The sequence below is a fragment of the Hydra vulgaris genome, chromosome 13 (genome assembly GCF_038396675.1).
Source record: "Hydra vulgaris chromosome 13, alternate assembly HydraT2T_AEP".
Taxonomy (NCBI): Eukaryota; Metazoa; Cnidaria; class Hydrozoa; order Anthoathecata; family Hydridae; genus Hydra; species Hydra vulgaris.
This window is the reverse complement of record NC_088932.1, coordinates 26,587,501-26,607,439: the sequence shown is the minus strand read 5'-3', so window position 1 is coordinate 26,607,439 and position 19,939 is coordinate 26,587,501. Positions and strand designations below refer to the sequence as shown.

The window sequence follows — 19,939 nt, the reverse complement described above, 5'->3', positions numbered from 1 at the left end:
AAATCTTGGATGATTTAGACTAATTTAATCATCTTGCACACTGTATTCTAATTTAATCATCTTTCACACTGTAGAATAAATTTAACTCAAAAAATTTTATGCTAAAAGTTGATAGTAACAATTATTTGTCTGTATGCTATCACAAAACTCAAGCAAGTATATAGTTTATTTTTAATGTCTTTAAAAAAATTGAGAAACCTGTTTTACACTTAGTTTGAGTACAGTGCTACACTTAGTTTGAGTGCTATTTTTATTGGAAAACCAAAAAGCAAAAACTTTTAAATCAAAAATTCAAAAAATAATTCAAATTTTTTTAACAAAAACTTTTTATAAATTGACCTGTATTGAAATTTCTGTCACTTAAAATTAGTTGATTACTTAAACCTGGCATTAAATAGAAACTACTTTTCTTTTTTTTTCTCCTAAACTTTTTCTCTAAAAGCCTAACACGTAACGCTTAATCAGCAAGCCTGTAGTTACTATAGTAACCAACTCTATACAGTTAGTTAGAATCTTATAATAGAAAGTAAATAAATCACCTTCAAAATAAAAGATAAAAAATCTTGTATTAGATTTATAATAACTTAAACCTTACCAATCATCCCACGTCCATTTATACTGAAAGTTACTCAGATGATATGAAAACCAGTCAATAAATCTATTAAAATAACATAAAAATTTAGGTCTTTATTAATTTATATAGTAGAGACATACTGTGTTTTTTTGTTCAGTTAGTAGTACAAGCATGAAACTTGGTAGGAATTTAAGAGAAAGGCTAGACTTTTTATATTAATTTTTTTTTTTAGGATGGGGGGTAAGTGATTAGACGCATGTGATGCTGTCATTTTGTTGCCACTAAAAACGGCCTTTAAAAATGAGTTTTATAAAATATTTCAAATTTTAGAATAGCTGAAAAATTAATTTCAGTGTCTACTACTACACTTTTTGATAAATTTAATTTCCAAGATGGTAACCGATATGGCGGAGAAATCCTTAATAAATATAAAAAATGATTTTAACCCAATTCACATTGGGTCATGGAGGTAAAGTTTATACTGGGTTGCACACACTTGAAGCGTGAAGCCTATATCTTGGAAACAACAAAGCGATTGAACTTCAAATGCAAAGTGAAGTTTTCAAAAATTCATTGACAAGACTGCGTGTAACCACATGTATATTTTTTAATCTTGCAGCAGCATTATATTGTTACAACACGTTGTTGGTGATACTTTGAAATTCTGAAACATGTCAATTCTGAAGCATGAAGAAGATCGGGGGATTCTATATTACACAAAAAACAAGCAGGCTAAATAGACACAGAACCTTGTCTTTTTTTGCTTTTTTGTGCATATTTAAAAGGACCTTCTGAAGTTGGTGAGCGTTCTGCACTAACAGACACTTCTTTTTCAGCTAAAGATTAAATAACTTAAACATGTTTGTGTTGTAATGTTTAATATTGCTGAGTGTTATGATAACATGTACACATTTTTACTATAATTATATAACATTTATTTAAATATATATGTATTAAATAATAGTATTAATTATATAATCTATAAAGTGTTAAGCTACTAACTGTTTTTCATCAAGACTTATAGAACTACGATTTTTATGTTCATTCACACAAGAATTCCTTCATGTAAAATAATGTCTAAAGGAATTGTAATTATATTTTAGTTACATTTGTTCAAGAGAACTATACCAACCTTGTCTAAGAGAATTATACAAATCTTTTGCATAAGAATTGAACAAATAGTTAATAATTTTCCAAAGAAATTTGCAGTATTCCAATCAGTACACCATAAAAGTTAGGAAGTTTTTTTTTTTTTTTTGATACAGGTATTTTAAATCCAAAATGGTGATGTTACAGCAACCTGATCACTTACTTCCAACCTTGAAAATGCTGGTCTAGATTGTATCATTATTTCCACCAGGTTTCCTGCTTATACCAAGGAGCAAAGCTTGTGAATTTTTTTAAAGTCTCCGCAAATATAAAAACAAGCCCATCAATTTCATATTATAGAATATTTTATATTTTTTATATTATAGAATATACTTTACACAATATATATAACTCATTGATGAGAAGACATGATAAATTCAAATACTATAAACATAACATATTTTTGACTCTGATTAAAATGATTAATAACTAAAAACAATAAGAAATGATTGTTTATACTGAATAATCATAACTTATGTCAAAAAGCTATTTTTATTTATTTAATTTATAATTTTACCGATCAACACATGTTACATTCATGGTGGGCAATCTGTCAAATAACAATTCAACAGCTTGTGCAATCTAAGTTTTCATTGTTAAGAAAAGTGTAACTAACTACTGTTATGTTAAAACAACTAAATAAACATTAAATAATAAATAATATAAACAACATTTTAATGAATACAAAATGGCACAGATCAAAATTTAATAAAATCAATTAAAGTCATAAATTAAATCATAAATATCATATATTCATATCATATAATCATAAATATCATATATTCATAAAAATCATAAATTAAATCATAAAAAAAAATCACTGTTAACAGATTCTCAACCCAGGTCATTTTATTTTTGCATTTAAGACTTAAAAAAAAAGCAATGATCTATTTAACATGAAATTTAATATGATATTTAAAATATAGTTATGAATGATATCATACTGAATTAGTGATAGGTGGTTTTGTGATTTGTGATAGGTGGTTTGTGATTTGGGTCAAGTGGTTTGTGATTTGTGATAGGTGGTTTGTGATTTGTGATAGATGTAAAGAGTGATTTGTGATAGGTGGGGACTTCAAAACATTTATTGAAATAAGAGCATCTATGTAAGAAAAAGATATAGCAACAAATTTCTTATCTTAATTGAATGAAAGTATATTTAGGAGCACATTAATCAAAATCTTCATGATCACATATCTGTAACTTTAGTTAGAATATGCTAATAAATGTGCAATACTTTTTTGGATTATATATATATTTTTTTTTAATCAAGTAATACAAAACATAAATAAAAACGGAAAAAACAAAGCTTTATTTTATTTCTTAAAAAATAATTATATAAAAGGGGCATAACGAACATTTATTTAAATTCTAAATACAAACATCTTATTTAAATTGTAAACAAAATAATCAAAATGAAAACAGAAAAAAGAATGTTTTATTTAATTTCTAAACAAAATAGTTAGAATAAAAAAAGTAAAACATGTTTTATTTTATTAATTTTAACTTGATTTTAATTTTAATTATTTTATTTAAATTCTAAATAAAAAAATTTAAAAAAAATTTTTTTTTTTTAAAACTCTTAAAAAAATAATTAAGATAAAATGGCAAAACGAACATTTCATTTAAATTTCAAATACAAACCATTTTTTAATTGTAAACAACAGTTAAAATCAAAACTGAAAAACAAATATTTTATTAATAATAGATAAAATAATAAATTAAGATAAAATGGCAAAACGAACATTTCATTTAAATTTCAAATACAAACCATTTTTTAATTGTAAACAACAGTTAAAATCAAAAAAAATAAAACAAATATTTTATTAATAATAGATAAAATAATAAAAATAAAATCATCAAAACTTTTGTTTGCATGTTTGTTGATTTGTTGAACCTTATTTCAAAATTTTGTGCGGACCTGATGCCAACCTAAAATGGTTTTAGGTCAGCAATTTTTTGTCAACCTTATATTTCCTAATTCCAAGGGCTGTATATATTAACATCTATTTAAAAAGCCCTCACAAAAAAAGGGTTGAATCAAGCAATTGTATCCAGACAATTGTTTTCCAGATATCTCCATATCTGGAAAAAAATCTGGCATTCATATTTTAGCTCATGCAAAACCATACACTTTATTTTCATAGGGCAAACTAACTTAAATTTGTTAGTGAATAAGTAATATGAAAAGCATTAATTTTAAAATCATCTGATAAAAATTTTTTATTGGCTGATTTTAAAATTATTGCGCATTGTTTTTTCAGACTATTATTAACAGTTTAAAAATGTTAAACTGTTTATAAAAGTATGTATTAATAAAAGCTCTATATATGTTTTTGATATTATTTAAACGTCAATTCTATTTTTCTAGATGCATTTCTACTTCAATTAAAGGTTGGTTTCTACTTCAATAAAATGTCGTTTGAACTAACAGTAAATTATAAAAGTTATAATTGCTATATAAAAGTAATGTAAGTAATATAATAACAATGACATTATTATAATGTTATTACTTTTGTAGTTGTAAGTTTATTGTTTTGTTTTGTTTTTAATAACTTTTTCACTAACAAATATAAGTTAACTCGCCCCATGAAAACAAAGTACATGGTTTTACATAAACTAAAACTTTGAAGATCAGATATCTTTTCAAATATGGCAATTCTGGAACAAAAATGAAGTGAAAACACAGCAAAGTGAAATTAAAATAAATGGAACTAAGCACAAAAAAAAACAATACAGTGTAACTTTCAAAAATTAATACTAAAACCTAATCTAAAATCATTTTAATTTCTCTATAACATCGTTTTTAAAAACTTTAATCATAACATTGAAAAATTCAGAGTGAAATTTGATAATCTGGGCAAAAATCATCAAGGCGGGCACTTTTGATTGGCTTTTTACTCATTGACTCCCAGAAAAGCTTGTGTACACATCAAGGCGGGCACTTTTGATTGGCTTTTTACTCATTGACTCCCAGAAAAGCTTGTGCACACACACACTTTGTTAGAAGTAAACATATGTGTAGTACACAAGCTGTACATTTACATTTGCTTGCTTTGTATACAAGTACATTTGCTAGTAGTAAACATATATGTAGAGTACATAAACATGAGTGTGAGAGCAAGAGAGAGAAAAAGAGTAAAAGCAATAAAGTGATAAACTACTGTCACTTTTACTGATGTCCTTTATAAAATATATTACTAATAATAAAATGGCTTCAATATCAAGACCTCACATGAAAAGATACAACTCCAGGCATTGTTTGCGGATTTATTTTACAAAGTTCAATTATAAGTGAACCATAAAATAAAAATAGATGCTCATTTTCAGGTAATCGAAACATGGCACCAAATACAACCTAAATATATGTAAATAAAATTGTATCAAAAAATATATTCATTATGAATCCTTGTATCAAAGATCACATTTAAATTATCTAACAAAGATGACAATTTATTATGTACTAAAAAGGAAAACTTCTTTTTTATAAAATTTTATTAATATTACCATGTTGATGTAATTTGTTGTTTATTATTTGAAAAAAAATTTTATTTAATTTGTTGCACCCCGGATAAGCTATCAAGCCTGATATCCGGTTCAGATGGGAGTATTTTTGATATCCGGTATCAGGCCGGATAACTTTGTCCCATTTTTGATATACCAGACATTTCATGTTAATGTCATTTAAAAATTGAAATATTTTAAAACTCTCGAAATGTTATACTTTTAAATAATCTAATATTAATGGTTTCTATTCAATATTGTTATTATTATTATAAAAATACTATTAAAATTGTATATGTGCAAAAAATACATTAGTTTATCACACATTTATAAAATTACTTGCATCATGATGTATAAATAATAACATTTCTTCATGCTAATAATAATAGGCTTGATCTCCTTTTTTCATAAATATTTCCATATTCTGAAAATAATCTTTCTTAAAATACAGAGGATGCAGGTGGTGCAACATAAGTGCTAACTCTTTTAGCAGTGGAAACTTCTCTTTGTGTTTTCAATAACTTATAACGTCATCATTTTTTTCTAAAATCAAGTACAAGTTTTACAAAAAAGACTTTATCAGATTTCAATACATTTTTAACTTTCTTGTGCAGTTAAAGAAATTTTTTTTCCTCTTCATACAATTTATAATAGTGTGGAGTTGTGGAAAATGACTTCTGACCAGATTTGGAATCACATCTTCTACTTATCTTTTTTCCACATGGGATGCAAATTGCAGTGGAAAAACAGCTATCATTAAATTTGAAAGGCTTAAACAAAAAAAAAAAAAAAAAAACTCGCCATTTTGAAGGTTTATCGCAGCAATATTTTGTCATAATATCTTGTGTATATATATATATATATATATATATATATATATATATATATATATATATATATATATATATATATATATATATATATATATGTGTGTGTGTATATATATATATATATATATATATATATATATATATATATATATATATATATATATATATATATATATATATATATATATACACACACAATATTTAGTTAATATAATATAAAATAAAATATAATATAATACAAAATACAATAAAATATAATAAAATACAATATAAAATTTATCCGACCAGATAAATTTTAAATACCCGGGTATTTGATATCAGATAAAAAATGTTATCATCACACCCTACTACTAACTATTCATTTTATAAAAAAAGAAAAAAAAATAGTTTCTTCAACTTTTACATTGTACCATAAGTTTTGATTGTTATATAGTTTTTTAAACTCAATTAAAATATAAATTTTATTTACAAAGATTTTATTTTTTAAAAAAAGTATGATTATTTTAATCTTTTTATAATTTAGATAACAAAATTGCAGATAACAAAAGAAAACATTGAAAATAATAATACTTTTCTTATTGAAAATAATCATAAAATAATATACTAATAAATATAACAATATATAAATAATAATCATTATTATATTTTCATTTTTTTAGAAACAGTATGTTTTAAATCAAAATAAAACATCTTTCTCTCTAAAGCATGATCAGTTGACTAGCTTTTGTTTAAAACGATAGGTTTAGCTTAATCGTATTTGGTTCCATTTAATAAACTTTTCTAGATTTTGTAATTTCATGGCAGACTGGAAAATCCTTTTGATTATTATTATTTTTTTCCTATATCCTTTTCGGTTTTTTTTCCCTTTCCAATTTAGTTTTTCCATTTTCAATAGACTTTACCTGTTTAAAAATGTTCATGGTTTAGGGGCATTTTTTTTCTTTTGTTGCATCTTTGACTTAGTTAATCTCTTATGAATTTATACTTTTTTCATAACCTTTTTTATTTATGTGAATGTTCAAATGTAGCTTCTTACTGCATAACTTCTTTGTACGTTAACTTGCAGAAGGTAACAAAGAGTTGGTAGCTTCCTAAAATTTACTTAGCTGCATATTGTTTACATTTAAACCCTCTTTTGATGTTCTGATTCTTTTTGGGCACTAATTATTATTTCCCCCAATGCCCATTTGTTCTACAATTACTCATAAAATTGAGTCTTACTCGATTTATTGACTGAATAGTTGTTAAAAGTCTTTTCATTTTTGTTAGATTTATAATGAATATTCTGATTAGGACTTCAATTAACAACTGAGTCACCCCAGATGAATCAGGAGAACTTAAATATAAATTAATTTTCTTCTCTTGAAGGAAACGCAATGCTTTGTAGTCAAGCCTTGAGTTCATCAGCCAGCCATTGAGTACAACAGTCAGAAGATCTTTAATCTGATAAAGATTTAAGATCTTCTGAATATTGTATGATTATCAGATTATTAACAACTAATGATTGCCCTGGCAACCATCTTTTACAGATAGTTTATATTAGAATTTTTATTTATATTTAAATTTACCTAAAAAATAAAAAAAAAACTTTTAATAGGACATAACTTTTAAATATTCTGATCAGCAGGTTTTGATTTAACGAGCTAATACCTTTTACCCACTAGACGATTTTTATAAAAAGTAAGCAATGAATAACTTACACCATATAATTTCATGTTTGCATAAGGGTTACAATTGACTGTTTACATTTTTTATAAATAAATGCAATAATCAGCATAATTTTTTGTCTTAAGATCTAACAATATAAGTTTTTTAAAATTTTAGTTTAAATTTTGGTTTTACCATTGCATGTTTGTATATTCTATTTTTATCTTATACATGATATTCTTCAATAAAAACATCTGATTTATCAAATCACATTATAAGTTTTTATAGATTAAAAGTTTATGATATTTTATGAACAAACATTGTGTACACAAAAAGTATGCCCTAAAAAGAACTTATCACAATTTTAGTGAATTGAATTTATTAAACTAAATATTATTCTGATATCAAATATTACATTACATGAACTGTGAATTTTAAACAAAAAAAAATTATATGTTTTCATAAATAATATTCTAATAATCATTTTAAATATTTTTACCAATTTTCCACAGGACATTTATTTACAAATTTGTAAAGTGTTTTCTTAACTAATACTAACTATCAGTAAAATGAAATAATTTCTCATTTATATAAAAAAAAATTTAATTTCTAATTTCTTAATTAATTTATATAATTTCTCGATCATTTATATAAATAATATAATTATATACATATAATTATAACTTTAAACCAAGATAGTTTTTGCTAAATTTACATCAGTCAGAACGATTTTCTAGCATAACAGCAGCCATCAAGATACTTTTGCGCAAATATTAAATCAACTGCAGTAGAAAATTTTTCATTAAAAAATTCACAATATTCTTATCATTTTTACAGTCACTGATGTAACAAAAAAAAACTATTCAAAAATTATATAATATTACTATAAACAGATTGTGTATGCTAAAATATATTATGATATCCATTTCTTTCTGAAAACCACCACATTTTTTTTAAACTCAATAGTGTTCTGAACATGCTTGACTGCCCCAGAAACATAAAAAACAACAGTACTTTTTTTGTTCAAAACCTGTTCAAGATTTGCATTGGTTTCTTTTATTGATAACTGGTAAAATGGAAATAGCTTTTCATTGTGCAGCAAAACACCTTTAGCACTATTGACAGATGTATCAATAAAGGGGTCTTCAGGCGGTTTTGGGATAGAACATCTCACTTTGAGAAACTGCATGAATAACTAACCATTTAGTTATTCAATTGAATCAGAATTCAATTGAATAACTAAATCATCATCATCATCATCATCATCATCATCATCATCATCATCATCATCATCATCATCATCATCATCATCATCATCATCATCATCATCATCATCATCATCATCATCATCATCATCATCATCATCATCATCATCATCATCATCATCATCATCATCATCATCATCATCATCATCATCATCATTACAATCAATTCAACTAGCTTACATAGCTTACATAGCTTAACAACTAGCTTACATAGCACATTTGTGCTTACATTGGTTATATGTTTCTCATAATACTATTTGTACACTCTTGCATCTCCAAATTTTAAAAGAAACTCTTAAAGTATTTTTACCTTTAGCTTTTACTCTTAAAACTCTCTCTATGCTCTTAAAACTCTCTCTATGCATACCCAAACCATTTTATTCTTCCTTGATACATAATAACAGATACCCTTATTATTCCTAATTTCTTTCAAAGATCGTTGCTTCCTTTCTTATTTTTAAAGTCACATCATATACCCACCTTATTGTTCTTTCCAGACAATGAACATCATCAACTTACATTCTCCATGTTTCAAAGTCATACAGCATAGAATTCTGGATGCATATGGTGTATAACTTTCCTTTGTTGATGCACCTTTTGCTGTTAGATTATTATTTGAACTTGACATAGACTTACTCTTGCTTTTAATGTCTTTTCAGCTCTGCCAGCTGATTAAGCTGTATTTTATAGAATTGCAGAGGATTGATTACGTAGGAATTTAACGAAAAGCAAATTGCCAACCTTGACAAACTTGGCAACATTATATTTATGTTAACACTTAAGCTCAACAACAATTGAGCAGGAGTTTAAAGTTTCAAAATTAATTCAAAAAGAGCACATTGGATTAGTACAAAGAATGTTTTTTTTTTAATACTAAAAAATACTTTAAAAGCACTTTCTTATTTAAATTTTAAGGACTTTATACCACTTAATTCATATTGCTACAACACCTGGGACCCTGAATCCTTAGAAAGAAACTAATTATTTTAAAATGTCTAAACTATTATTTGTTATTGGAAATTTATATGATTGGTATTATGTTAAAAGTAAATAATTTAAATGTATTTTGTAATATATATTAAATATATAGTATTATTTGTGTGGCTTTCCTCATTTCTTTAATTTCAGCTACTAACCCCTGTTTTTAATATTTAGCCAAGGCCATGGCTCCAATCACTTACTAGTAGTACCACACTTAATTTGTTTCCCTGCCCAAAGGCCATGTTTGCCAAGGCTTGTGTTTAGGTTAGAGTTAAGAAAGCGTAGTAAGCATAACTAAAGAAAGTAAACGCTTTAACTGTAGTAGCCCTCTTGGCCTTGGGAGGTAAATTTAATTAAAAAAAAAAAAAGAAAAAAAATATGCCTACAATAAAATACTTAGCTCAATCAAATATATAAAAATTTAAAAATTTATTGTTTACTTATAAAATATTTTGTATTTACTATCTATTATCTAATCTATTTCAATCTAAGAAAAAGTTTTACCATTTTATTACAATTAAAGTCTCTACTAAAACATACTATAGACAGAAAATATGGCTTACCTCTGTGATTATATATTCAATTGGAACTTTATTTCGTACAGGACAATTTATTAACTGATTTGCACTAAAAAAAAAAAATATCTTAAAAGACGAATAAAAAAAAAATATACAGAAGGATCTTTTTGACTGTATGTATTTAATTTTATTTTTGTCATATTTTTCATTAAAAAATTTTTAAAGAAAAAATATTTTGCTATAATAATTAAATAAACTATAAGAGTATAAAATATATTAAAAAAAATAAGCATAAATAATAAACAAAAATTAAACTATTAAAGTAATTAAAATAAATAAAACATACTCAGATTTCCAGTGACAAAAAGACATAAACCCAAAAAAAGTGAAGTACTTAATTTTTTAGTTTCAAAAAAATACAGTATGGGGAGTTTAAATTATATTAATATATGTTTTGCTTACACTATTTTCGGGTCCAATACAGTCAAGGAGACTATTCATTATATTTTTTTCTTGTTACTAGGAGACTACTCATTAAAATTTTTTCTTGTTACTAGGAGACTACTCATTATAATTTTTTCTTGTTACTAGGGGACTACTCATAATTTTTTCAAGTACTAGGGGACTAATCACTATAATTTTTTCTTGTTACTAGGACACTACTCATTATAATTTTTTCTTGTTACAAGGAGACTACCTATTACAATTTTTTCTTGTTACTTATACAGATTACCCTCTTTTAAATCTTCATCAAATAAGAAAAACAAAAGGAGGAGAAGGAGAAAGATGATCAAGCTGCCTTTAAAATTTGCTGCATTTCCACAGATGAGATAAAAGTAGAAACTGGTATTACCATATCATTTTCTATCTCTGGAAAAAAAAAAAAGCACTAGGACATACACACGAACTTGTCTACAACAAATATAAAGAAGAAAGAAAAAAAGAGAGAACTTTAGCGATAGTTACAACATTTGGAAAAGTTGGAAAACTTTTCCAAATGTTGGAAAGCACTGGAATATTGTTGAACAGGATACTGATTTTAAAAATATATGGCCATCTCCACCTATTGCGAGTTACAAAAACATTAAATCGATCAAGGAATTTTTAATCCAGATGGCACACAAAAAAACATAAATAAAAAATTAGATAATTATAGAACTTAATTTGTGAAAGTATAAACAAAGTGAATAAAATTTTTTATGTTGAATTATTTGTAAGGTGCACACACATATATAGATAGTTCGTAAGCTTAAATTAGGCCATCTATACATTTTTTACATAGCCTTAATTGCTTCGTATTACCTTTCTAATCCTGTATGTTTTTATCCCAATTTTTTTAGCCCTTTGAAATTTTGGATACCTGATGCATTTTAACATTCGGCTTTGTGCATTTAGTTCTACCTGCCCCTTACCTTTTGGTCTACTATGTTATTGGTGAACAATTATTAATAATAATTATTATTAATAGTTATGCAATTAGTAATAATAATTGATAATAACTGTTTACATATATTTCACCAATAACATAGTAGAACAAAAGAGAGGGGGAGGGTAGAAATACAAAAAAAATTTGGGAAGAAGTGGGATTTGCACAACAAACATTCCATGTATGAAATAAACACCTTATCCAAATAAACTAAATGTGGGTATAGCTATAAATAAATAAATATAATTATATAATAAAAAAGTTATAGATAAAAGTATACGCCTGCATTACATAGATGTTCTCATATAGGGACAATATATACATGTTACGTTAAAATTATACAAGTTTATTTTTCAAACAGATAGCAATTTATATTTTTGCTTTCCTCTTTAAAAAAAACAAATAAAATATAGGAAAATCGTTCTTTTTCATGTTGATTTAAAACTTCTTTTTTATTGTTGCTTTTTTGCCTTATTCAATTTTGTTGCTGAAAATAACAACCACTCTAACGAAACAAAAAGAAAAACAGAACACAAATTATTTAAATTAATTTTTTTTAATTTTTTCTATTTAAAATTATTTTAATTTTTTAGTTTTGCTTATCTTTTGAAGCTTAGTTTAACATAAAAAACTTGGAAACGGCTGTGACCAAGTTGTCTGAAATAAAATACTCATGCATGGATATACAAAAACCACACATATTTCCTGGAAAGGCTTGCTATAAGAAGAGAGCTTATGGGAAGATCAGCATGCCAAACTTTATCAAAAGCTTTTGGAATGTCTCTAGCAATAGACTTAGCCTCTCCACATCTATCTAATGCACAATAAAACCTATCAGTTATCGTCGTTAACAAATCAGCAGTAGAACAAGAAGTTCAAAATCCATATTGATGATCAGAAAATAAGTTATTAGATTTAAGTTAAGAGATTGAGTGTTTTTTAATTAAAGACTCATAAACCTTGCTCATGATAGTAAAAAGACTAATGGTATGGTAGTTAGATGAGTCAGATTGCTCTCCAGAAGTTTTGAAAATAAGGATAACAGATGTCGCTTTCCAGCAGACTAGAAAACAAAATTCTGATAAGCACTTGTTAAATAGTTTTGAAAGTTTAGACGACAGCTCTAGAGAACACATTTGCAAAATTATAACAGGTATGTTGTCTGGACCACAACCTGTAAAAGAATCTAAGCAGGAAATCACTTTAGATACAAAGGCTAGAGTAATATGAGCATCAGGCAATGGATCAACCTGTTTGTCTGCTATATCAGGTAGAACCCAACTGGTGGAATCAAGAGCTGATGAGATATTGATGAGAAGTTTACAGCAAACATTTCAGCTTTGTCTTAAGTTGAGGTTACTAAATCTGAATTATGCAGAAGAGGTGGAATAGCAGATTTGCCTGTTTTCTGGAGAATTGTTTTGCTGATAAATATGAAAGTATTGTAAATGATTATGATTGTAATGATTGTAAATTGCAGCACAATGAGAGAAAAACCATGGAGTAGAGTGAGACCTTGACTTGAGAGGAATCGTCAACACTTGGAATTGTCAAGAATCTTGTGAATCCTTCCTTTAGCATGTACAATAAAGCATCCCTATATGTTTATTTACTTAGGGTGATACTTTTGATTACTACTGTATTAGTTATTTACTTTTCATTACTACTACACTACCCGGTAGCATATGCAGCAAAGCATATTTATACTTTTATCTCCTATTAATGCACGACAGTGGCTTTAATACATTCAGGATGATACTTTTTATTACAGTAACTTGAAACACGAAATCTTTGAGCACATTTATGCCAATCTAATCTCCATTGAAACCAGCATGAAATATTGACTTTTGATAGAAGAAGCTTCCTGACATCTAATAAGTCCTGACAGCCTAATAACTTGTTAATAGATAGAATAGGGTAGCCTCGTATAACTAAAACTTGTGCTAGTTGTTGCAGCTCTTTCATTAGGTTGTAATTGTTTGAAACAATTTTAGGGAGGAAAAAATTATTTTACATTATTCTTTAAATGATCAACAAATAATTTTTTATTCACTTTATTTATACTTGCACAAATTAAATTCTATAATTATCTGATTTAAAGTGTTAAATTTTGAGTACTTTGAACATATTAGTATTTTGCATAGTAGAATGCAACCACTATTTAACATCGGCCTCAAAAATATTTTCAAAATATTTATTATTATGTCACATTGCTTTTAACGATTGTAATAAATACCGCTACAAGGGTTTAAGCGATTTACTTCACAATTTTAAAGTTATTTACTTATAAGAAGTTGCGATCGCTGAATTTTAAGTATTAAAAAATATTGCTTACAAAAGTAAATGCTTTTTAATTAAAATTGTTTTATTCCATCCTCAAAACCAGTTTTAAATTTAACTATTGCTTGTTTTGCCGACCACCAGATTATTTAATAGCTATGTAACCATGGAATTGAAATCTTAGGTTTGTTATATGAGATTTTTATGCAGTTGAAATGTTTTCAAAATAATAAGAGTCTTAATTTTCTTGAAAGTTTTACTTTTAACTCTTTGAAAAAAAAAAAATTTACTATTAATTAATAATTAAAAATAAAATATGTTGTTTGAATAGAAGGCACAGCTCCCCTAACAAAAAAAATTGACATTAGACTAATTCAAGTTTTTCAATCAAAATTCCAAGTTACCATGTAAAAAGTTATTTTAAAAAGCTTTGAAATCTATCATAATTATATTTTTAAGCAATAATTGTAACGCTTATAGAAACCGAACCTTTTTATAATGCAATGTAGTGCTAATTAGTTTAAATTAAGTTATATAGCATTATAAAATGTAGCATTTATACATTCAAATCGAGCTGTGGTAAAATCCCTGCAAAATAGGGATTTAACCACAAATAGAGATTTTACCAAAAAACAAAAGTTAAAAACTGTTATTTCAGTGTTCTCTATACAATATACAAAATTGCCTTCTTATTATATACAATTTAATAACAAATTATACACAATTTAATAACCACCTATATACAAATTAATGATTGCTATTTAAGGTAATCAAATATTTTAAAAATTTGCAATTTTAGTCAAACTAATACTCCTCTTTTAAAAAAAAAAAAAAAACAGCTTTCAGTCAAACAATTTCTTCTTGGTGTCATTAACTTTAGTTATAAAACAATTATTATTTTAATGATTATACCATTCCTTTCTATCCTTATAATGTGTACAAATAATACGCCAGATACTTTCTTCCACCAAATACCGCTCTATTGCATGAGCACCAGGAATCGGTTTTTCCTGAATAAAAAAACTATTTTAAAACTGTAAATAACAAATACAAAAGATTAATTTTATATATTATACAAGCTTTTTTTGTAAATTCTGTTATTTAATATTATATAATAAGCTGGCATAGACACAAAATTGTTTTCCTTTTTTTTCTGCCTATAATGATAAATACAATATCTTTTTTACTCAATTCATGGGTTCTTGTGAATGGCTGATATACAACTTTTTGTTATCTTTTATTGAGTGTACAGCACTAAACCTTAGTTGATTTCTAGGCCAATTGGTTGTAAGGTTTGACATATTACTTTACAATGCAAAAGCTAATAATTAACATTGTTTAAACTATTATAAGTAATGAAAACCACTTATATAAAACACAATATAAAATCTTATACACTAATTGCTTCAAAATTAAATATAAATACAGGATGTTAGACAATTAATCTGTTATGATATCCAAAATTTGTTGCATAACCAAATAAAGTTAATTCCTGTAATATAAATTTACTTGTATAAATGTAACAACTTTTATTATATGAACTATTTAACATATTCATTATCAAAAAAATTACCTCAGGCGCATCAGCATAGTCAAACATTCTAAAGATAACACTTGGTAAAGGATATATGCTTATTTCAGTGTGGGGAGGAACATCAAAAAATGGTATTGGATGCTAAAAAATAAACTACTTCTGTTTTTGAACATATATATATATAAACTTTTGAATATATATATATATATATATATATATATATATATATATATATATATATATATATATATATATATATATATATATATATATATATATATATATCTGGGACGAACCCAGACCTGTTTTAGTACTGCTGGAGCAGTAAAGGCCCCCAAAAATTATTTATCTTTTAACTTCTTTTGCTTTTTATGAAAAATAGAAAAAAAAGTTTTGGCTTTAAATGCAGTATAAATAATTTTCAGTTTACTTTAGCTACTTCACCTTTTCTTCAGGACAATAAAAAAATTTTCTTTAGCACAATAACATTTTTCTTCAGGACAATAAAAAAATTTTCTTTAGCACAATAACATTTTTCTTCAGGACAATAAAAAAATTTTCTTTAGCACAATAACATTTTTCTTCAGGACAATAAAAAAATTTTCTTTAGCACAATAACATTTTTCTTCAGGACAATAAAATAAATTAAAAAGCATTTGCTTTTTTCACGTAATTATGACATAAAATTTTGTAATAAGTTTTAAAAACTAAGTTTTGTTACAAAACTTAATTATAAATACAGGATGTTAGACAAATAATCTGTTATAATATCAAAAATTTGTTGCATAACCAAATAAAGTTAATTCCTATAATATAAATTTACTTGTATACATGTAACAACTTTTATTATATGGACATTTTTAACATATTCATTATCGAAAAAATTACCTCAGGCGCATCAAAAAAATTCCCTATTTTATTTTATTACTAGTTATTTTTAAACTTTAAAAAAAATGTAACTTGTTTAAACTTTAATGTTTAAAAAAATGTAACTTTTTTATTAAGGTGGCTTAACAAGAAATAAAAGGTGTAAAATTAAAAAAAAAAAAATTTTGAAAAATATGATTTTTGAGAATTTTTACATTGCTGAAAATGATGGTATAATTATTTTTTAACAATTTCAATTTTTTAAGCTATTAATTTGCATTTTGCTGGTATGATATAAAGTAGCTTCCTTAGCAATACCTGTAGCAACAGAAAAAAGTAGTATGAAAACTTTTGTTTAACCACTGTTTAATATGTTTTTGTGTTCTGCAGTAATAAAAGATTTAGTTTAGAGGCTAACTATGTTCAGTTTTAAAAATAAAACCGTTTTACTTATTGAAATTGCATCATTTCACAATCATTTGATCTTGTGACAAAACCTTTATACTAACACTAGTTGTGTTGATACAATGTTTACTTGAAATTTTTTAGGTTAATAAATTAGATATATAATGGGTAATTATAAGAATACTTCAAGATAACTTAACTCAAGATAAGAAGATAACATAACTCAATAAAATGTATTCATGGGCAAACTCAAAATTGTAATGAAGGAGTAAATAATATCATCTGGTCCCGATGTCCTTAAAATGTTTATATAAAAACAGATGTCTTTAAAATGTTTATGTAAAGACAGATGTTCTTAAAATGTTTATGTAAAGACAGATGTTCTTAAAATGGGAGTAAACTCAGCAGTTCTTTCTTTTAATGAAGGTTCATCTCATTTTAATGAAGGTTCATCTCATTTTAATGAAGGTTCATCTCATTTTATTAAAGGTTCATCTGGTATTTATCGTGTATTAAAAGATTTAAATCTTTAAGATTTAAATGTTTAAATACACGATAAAAAAATACGATAACCAGCTCAGTAAAAAAAGACCAGTTTTACAGAAAAGTTACAGAAAAGTTACAGAAAATCGGTTACAGAAAAGCGGTTACAGAAAAGCGGTTACGGAAAAGCGGTTACAGAAAAGCAGTTACAGAATATGGTGAAAAAAGGACAACCACAAAACAAAAAAAAGAAAAAAAGAGTTGAGAGGAATTAGAAAAAGTTGGATTGATAAAGATCAAGATCAATTATCTAAAAATATCTACAAAAAAGGATATTTTTAAAATTTTTTTTACTTATTTGCCTTATATCTAAAAAATAAAGATTTTAACATAATTTATTAACTCAAAACATGATATCTCAACATTAAAAAGAGCTTAGATCTCCAAATTTTCCCCAACTGTTTAGTGCATATATATGTAGAGAATGAACTTGATAATTGAATGAATATTTATCGATCGCTAAGTCTTTTTGAACCTAACCCCGTAGAAATTAGTCAATTTTCAGTTTTTCGGGACTAAAGAGAAATATTTTTGTTTTTCTATAATAATCTTACTTCATCCTCTACCTCATATATCAAAAAATAATATTGCAAAGTACCGAGTTGTTTTATTTAGCCATTCTGAAATAATCGTGTTTAGAAAAATAAAATAAAATTTTTTGTGCGTTTTTTATCAATAAAGTCCTCTCTTTTTTTCTTCAATAAACCTTTATATTTTATTATTATTTTCATTAAACCTTTATATTTTATTATTATTTTCATTTTAAACCTTTATATTTTATTATTATTTTCATTAAACCTTTATATTTTATTATTATTTTCATTTTAAACCTTTATATTTTATTATTATTTTCATTAAACCTTTATATTTTATTATTATTTTCATTTTAAACCTTTATATTTTATTATTATTTTCATTAAACCTTTATATTTTATTATTAATTTAATTAAACCTTTATATTTTATTATTATTTTCATTTTAAACCTTTATATTTTATTATTATTTTCATTAAACCTTTATATTTTATTATTAATTTCATTAAACCTTAATATTTTATTACTATTTTCATTAAACCTTTATATTTTATTATTATTTTCATTAAACCTATATATTTTATTATTATTTTCAATAAACCTTTATATTTTATTATTATTTTCAATAAACCTTTATATTTTATTATTATTTTCAATAAACCTTTATATTTTATTATTATTTTCATTAAACCTTTATATTTTATTATTATTTTCATTAAACCTTTATATTTTATTATTATTTTCATTAAAACTTTATATTTTATTATTATTTTCATTAAACCTTTATATTTTATTATTATTTTCATTAAACCTTTATATTTTATTATTATTTTCAATAAACCTTTATATTTTATTATTTATATTTTATTTTTTCATTAAATTAAATTTATAAAACTGATTTTGGAATTGTTTGAAGTTATTTTACTAAAACAAAAACATCTCCTGTGAAGCCACCTTAAAACGTAATTTTTTTTTTATTATACTTAATGAATAAAAAAATATAACTTTTAAAATAAATGCTTTTTAATCATAAAAATATAACATTTTTTAACTTATGTTACCGTAATTATCTCTTATGTATTTTTCTTTAATTTAAAAGGCGCCTTAAAATCACTTAGTACTTTTAGTGAAAGTTAAATGAACAGATTTATTAAAACTAAAATTTTAAAATTAATAGTAAATACGCTTATTAAATGCTAATGTTTTTTATTCGAATAGTTAATTTTAAATTCACAAATATTTACACTTTATAAATTAGTATTTGTAAATCGCATAAATTTTGTAAAATTAACAAAATAGACATCTTCTACTTTAATAACTATATATAATGTAGTTATTGATTAAAAATTGTTTAAAGTATTTAACCATTTAATTACTAATCAATTAAAACAGTAATAACTGCTAAATTAAATTTACTAAAATATAGTTATAAATGTTAAAAATACTTTAAACAATTTTCAATCATTATTTACAAATAGCACACACATGTATGTATATATATATATATATATGTATATATACATATATATATGTATATATATATATATATATATATATATATATATATATATATATATATATATATATATATATATATATATATATATATATATATATGTATATATAAATATATGTATATGTATATATATATATGTATATATATATGTATATATATACATATATAGATATATATATATATATATAAATATATATATATATATATATATATATATATATATATATATATATATATATATATGTATATATATATGTGTATATATATACATACACATATGTATATATATATACACATATATATGTATATATATATATATATATATGTATATATATATATATATATACATATATATATATATATATAT

At 24.4% G+C, this 19,939-nt stretch overlaps 1 protein-coding gene across 1 annotated transcript in view; it reads right to left on the bottom strand.

Moving 5' to 3' along the window:
* The window catches only part of LOC101235711 (nuclear cap-binding protein subunit 1), a 151,597-nt gene that overhangs the window by 64,024 nt on the left and 67,634 nt on the right, over window positions 1-19,939 (bottom strand). The window contains exons 12-17 of the mRNA XM_065816367.1: window positions 15,748-15,849; window positions 15,087-15,184; window positions 10,514-10,577; window positions 4,971-5,081; window positions 2,241-2,305; window positions 596-658 (exon numbers count right to left, since the gene is read on the bottom strand). Coding sequence (XP_065672439.1) covers window positions 596-658; window positions 2,241-2,305; window positions 4,971-5,081; window positions 10,514-10,577; window positions 15,087-15,184; window positions 15,748-15,849 — 503 coding nt within the window. The remainder of the gene's footprint in view (window positions 1-595; window positions 659-2,240; window positions 2,306-4,970; window positions 5,082-10,513; window positions 10,578-15,086; window positions 15,185-15,747; window positions 15,850-19,939) is intronic.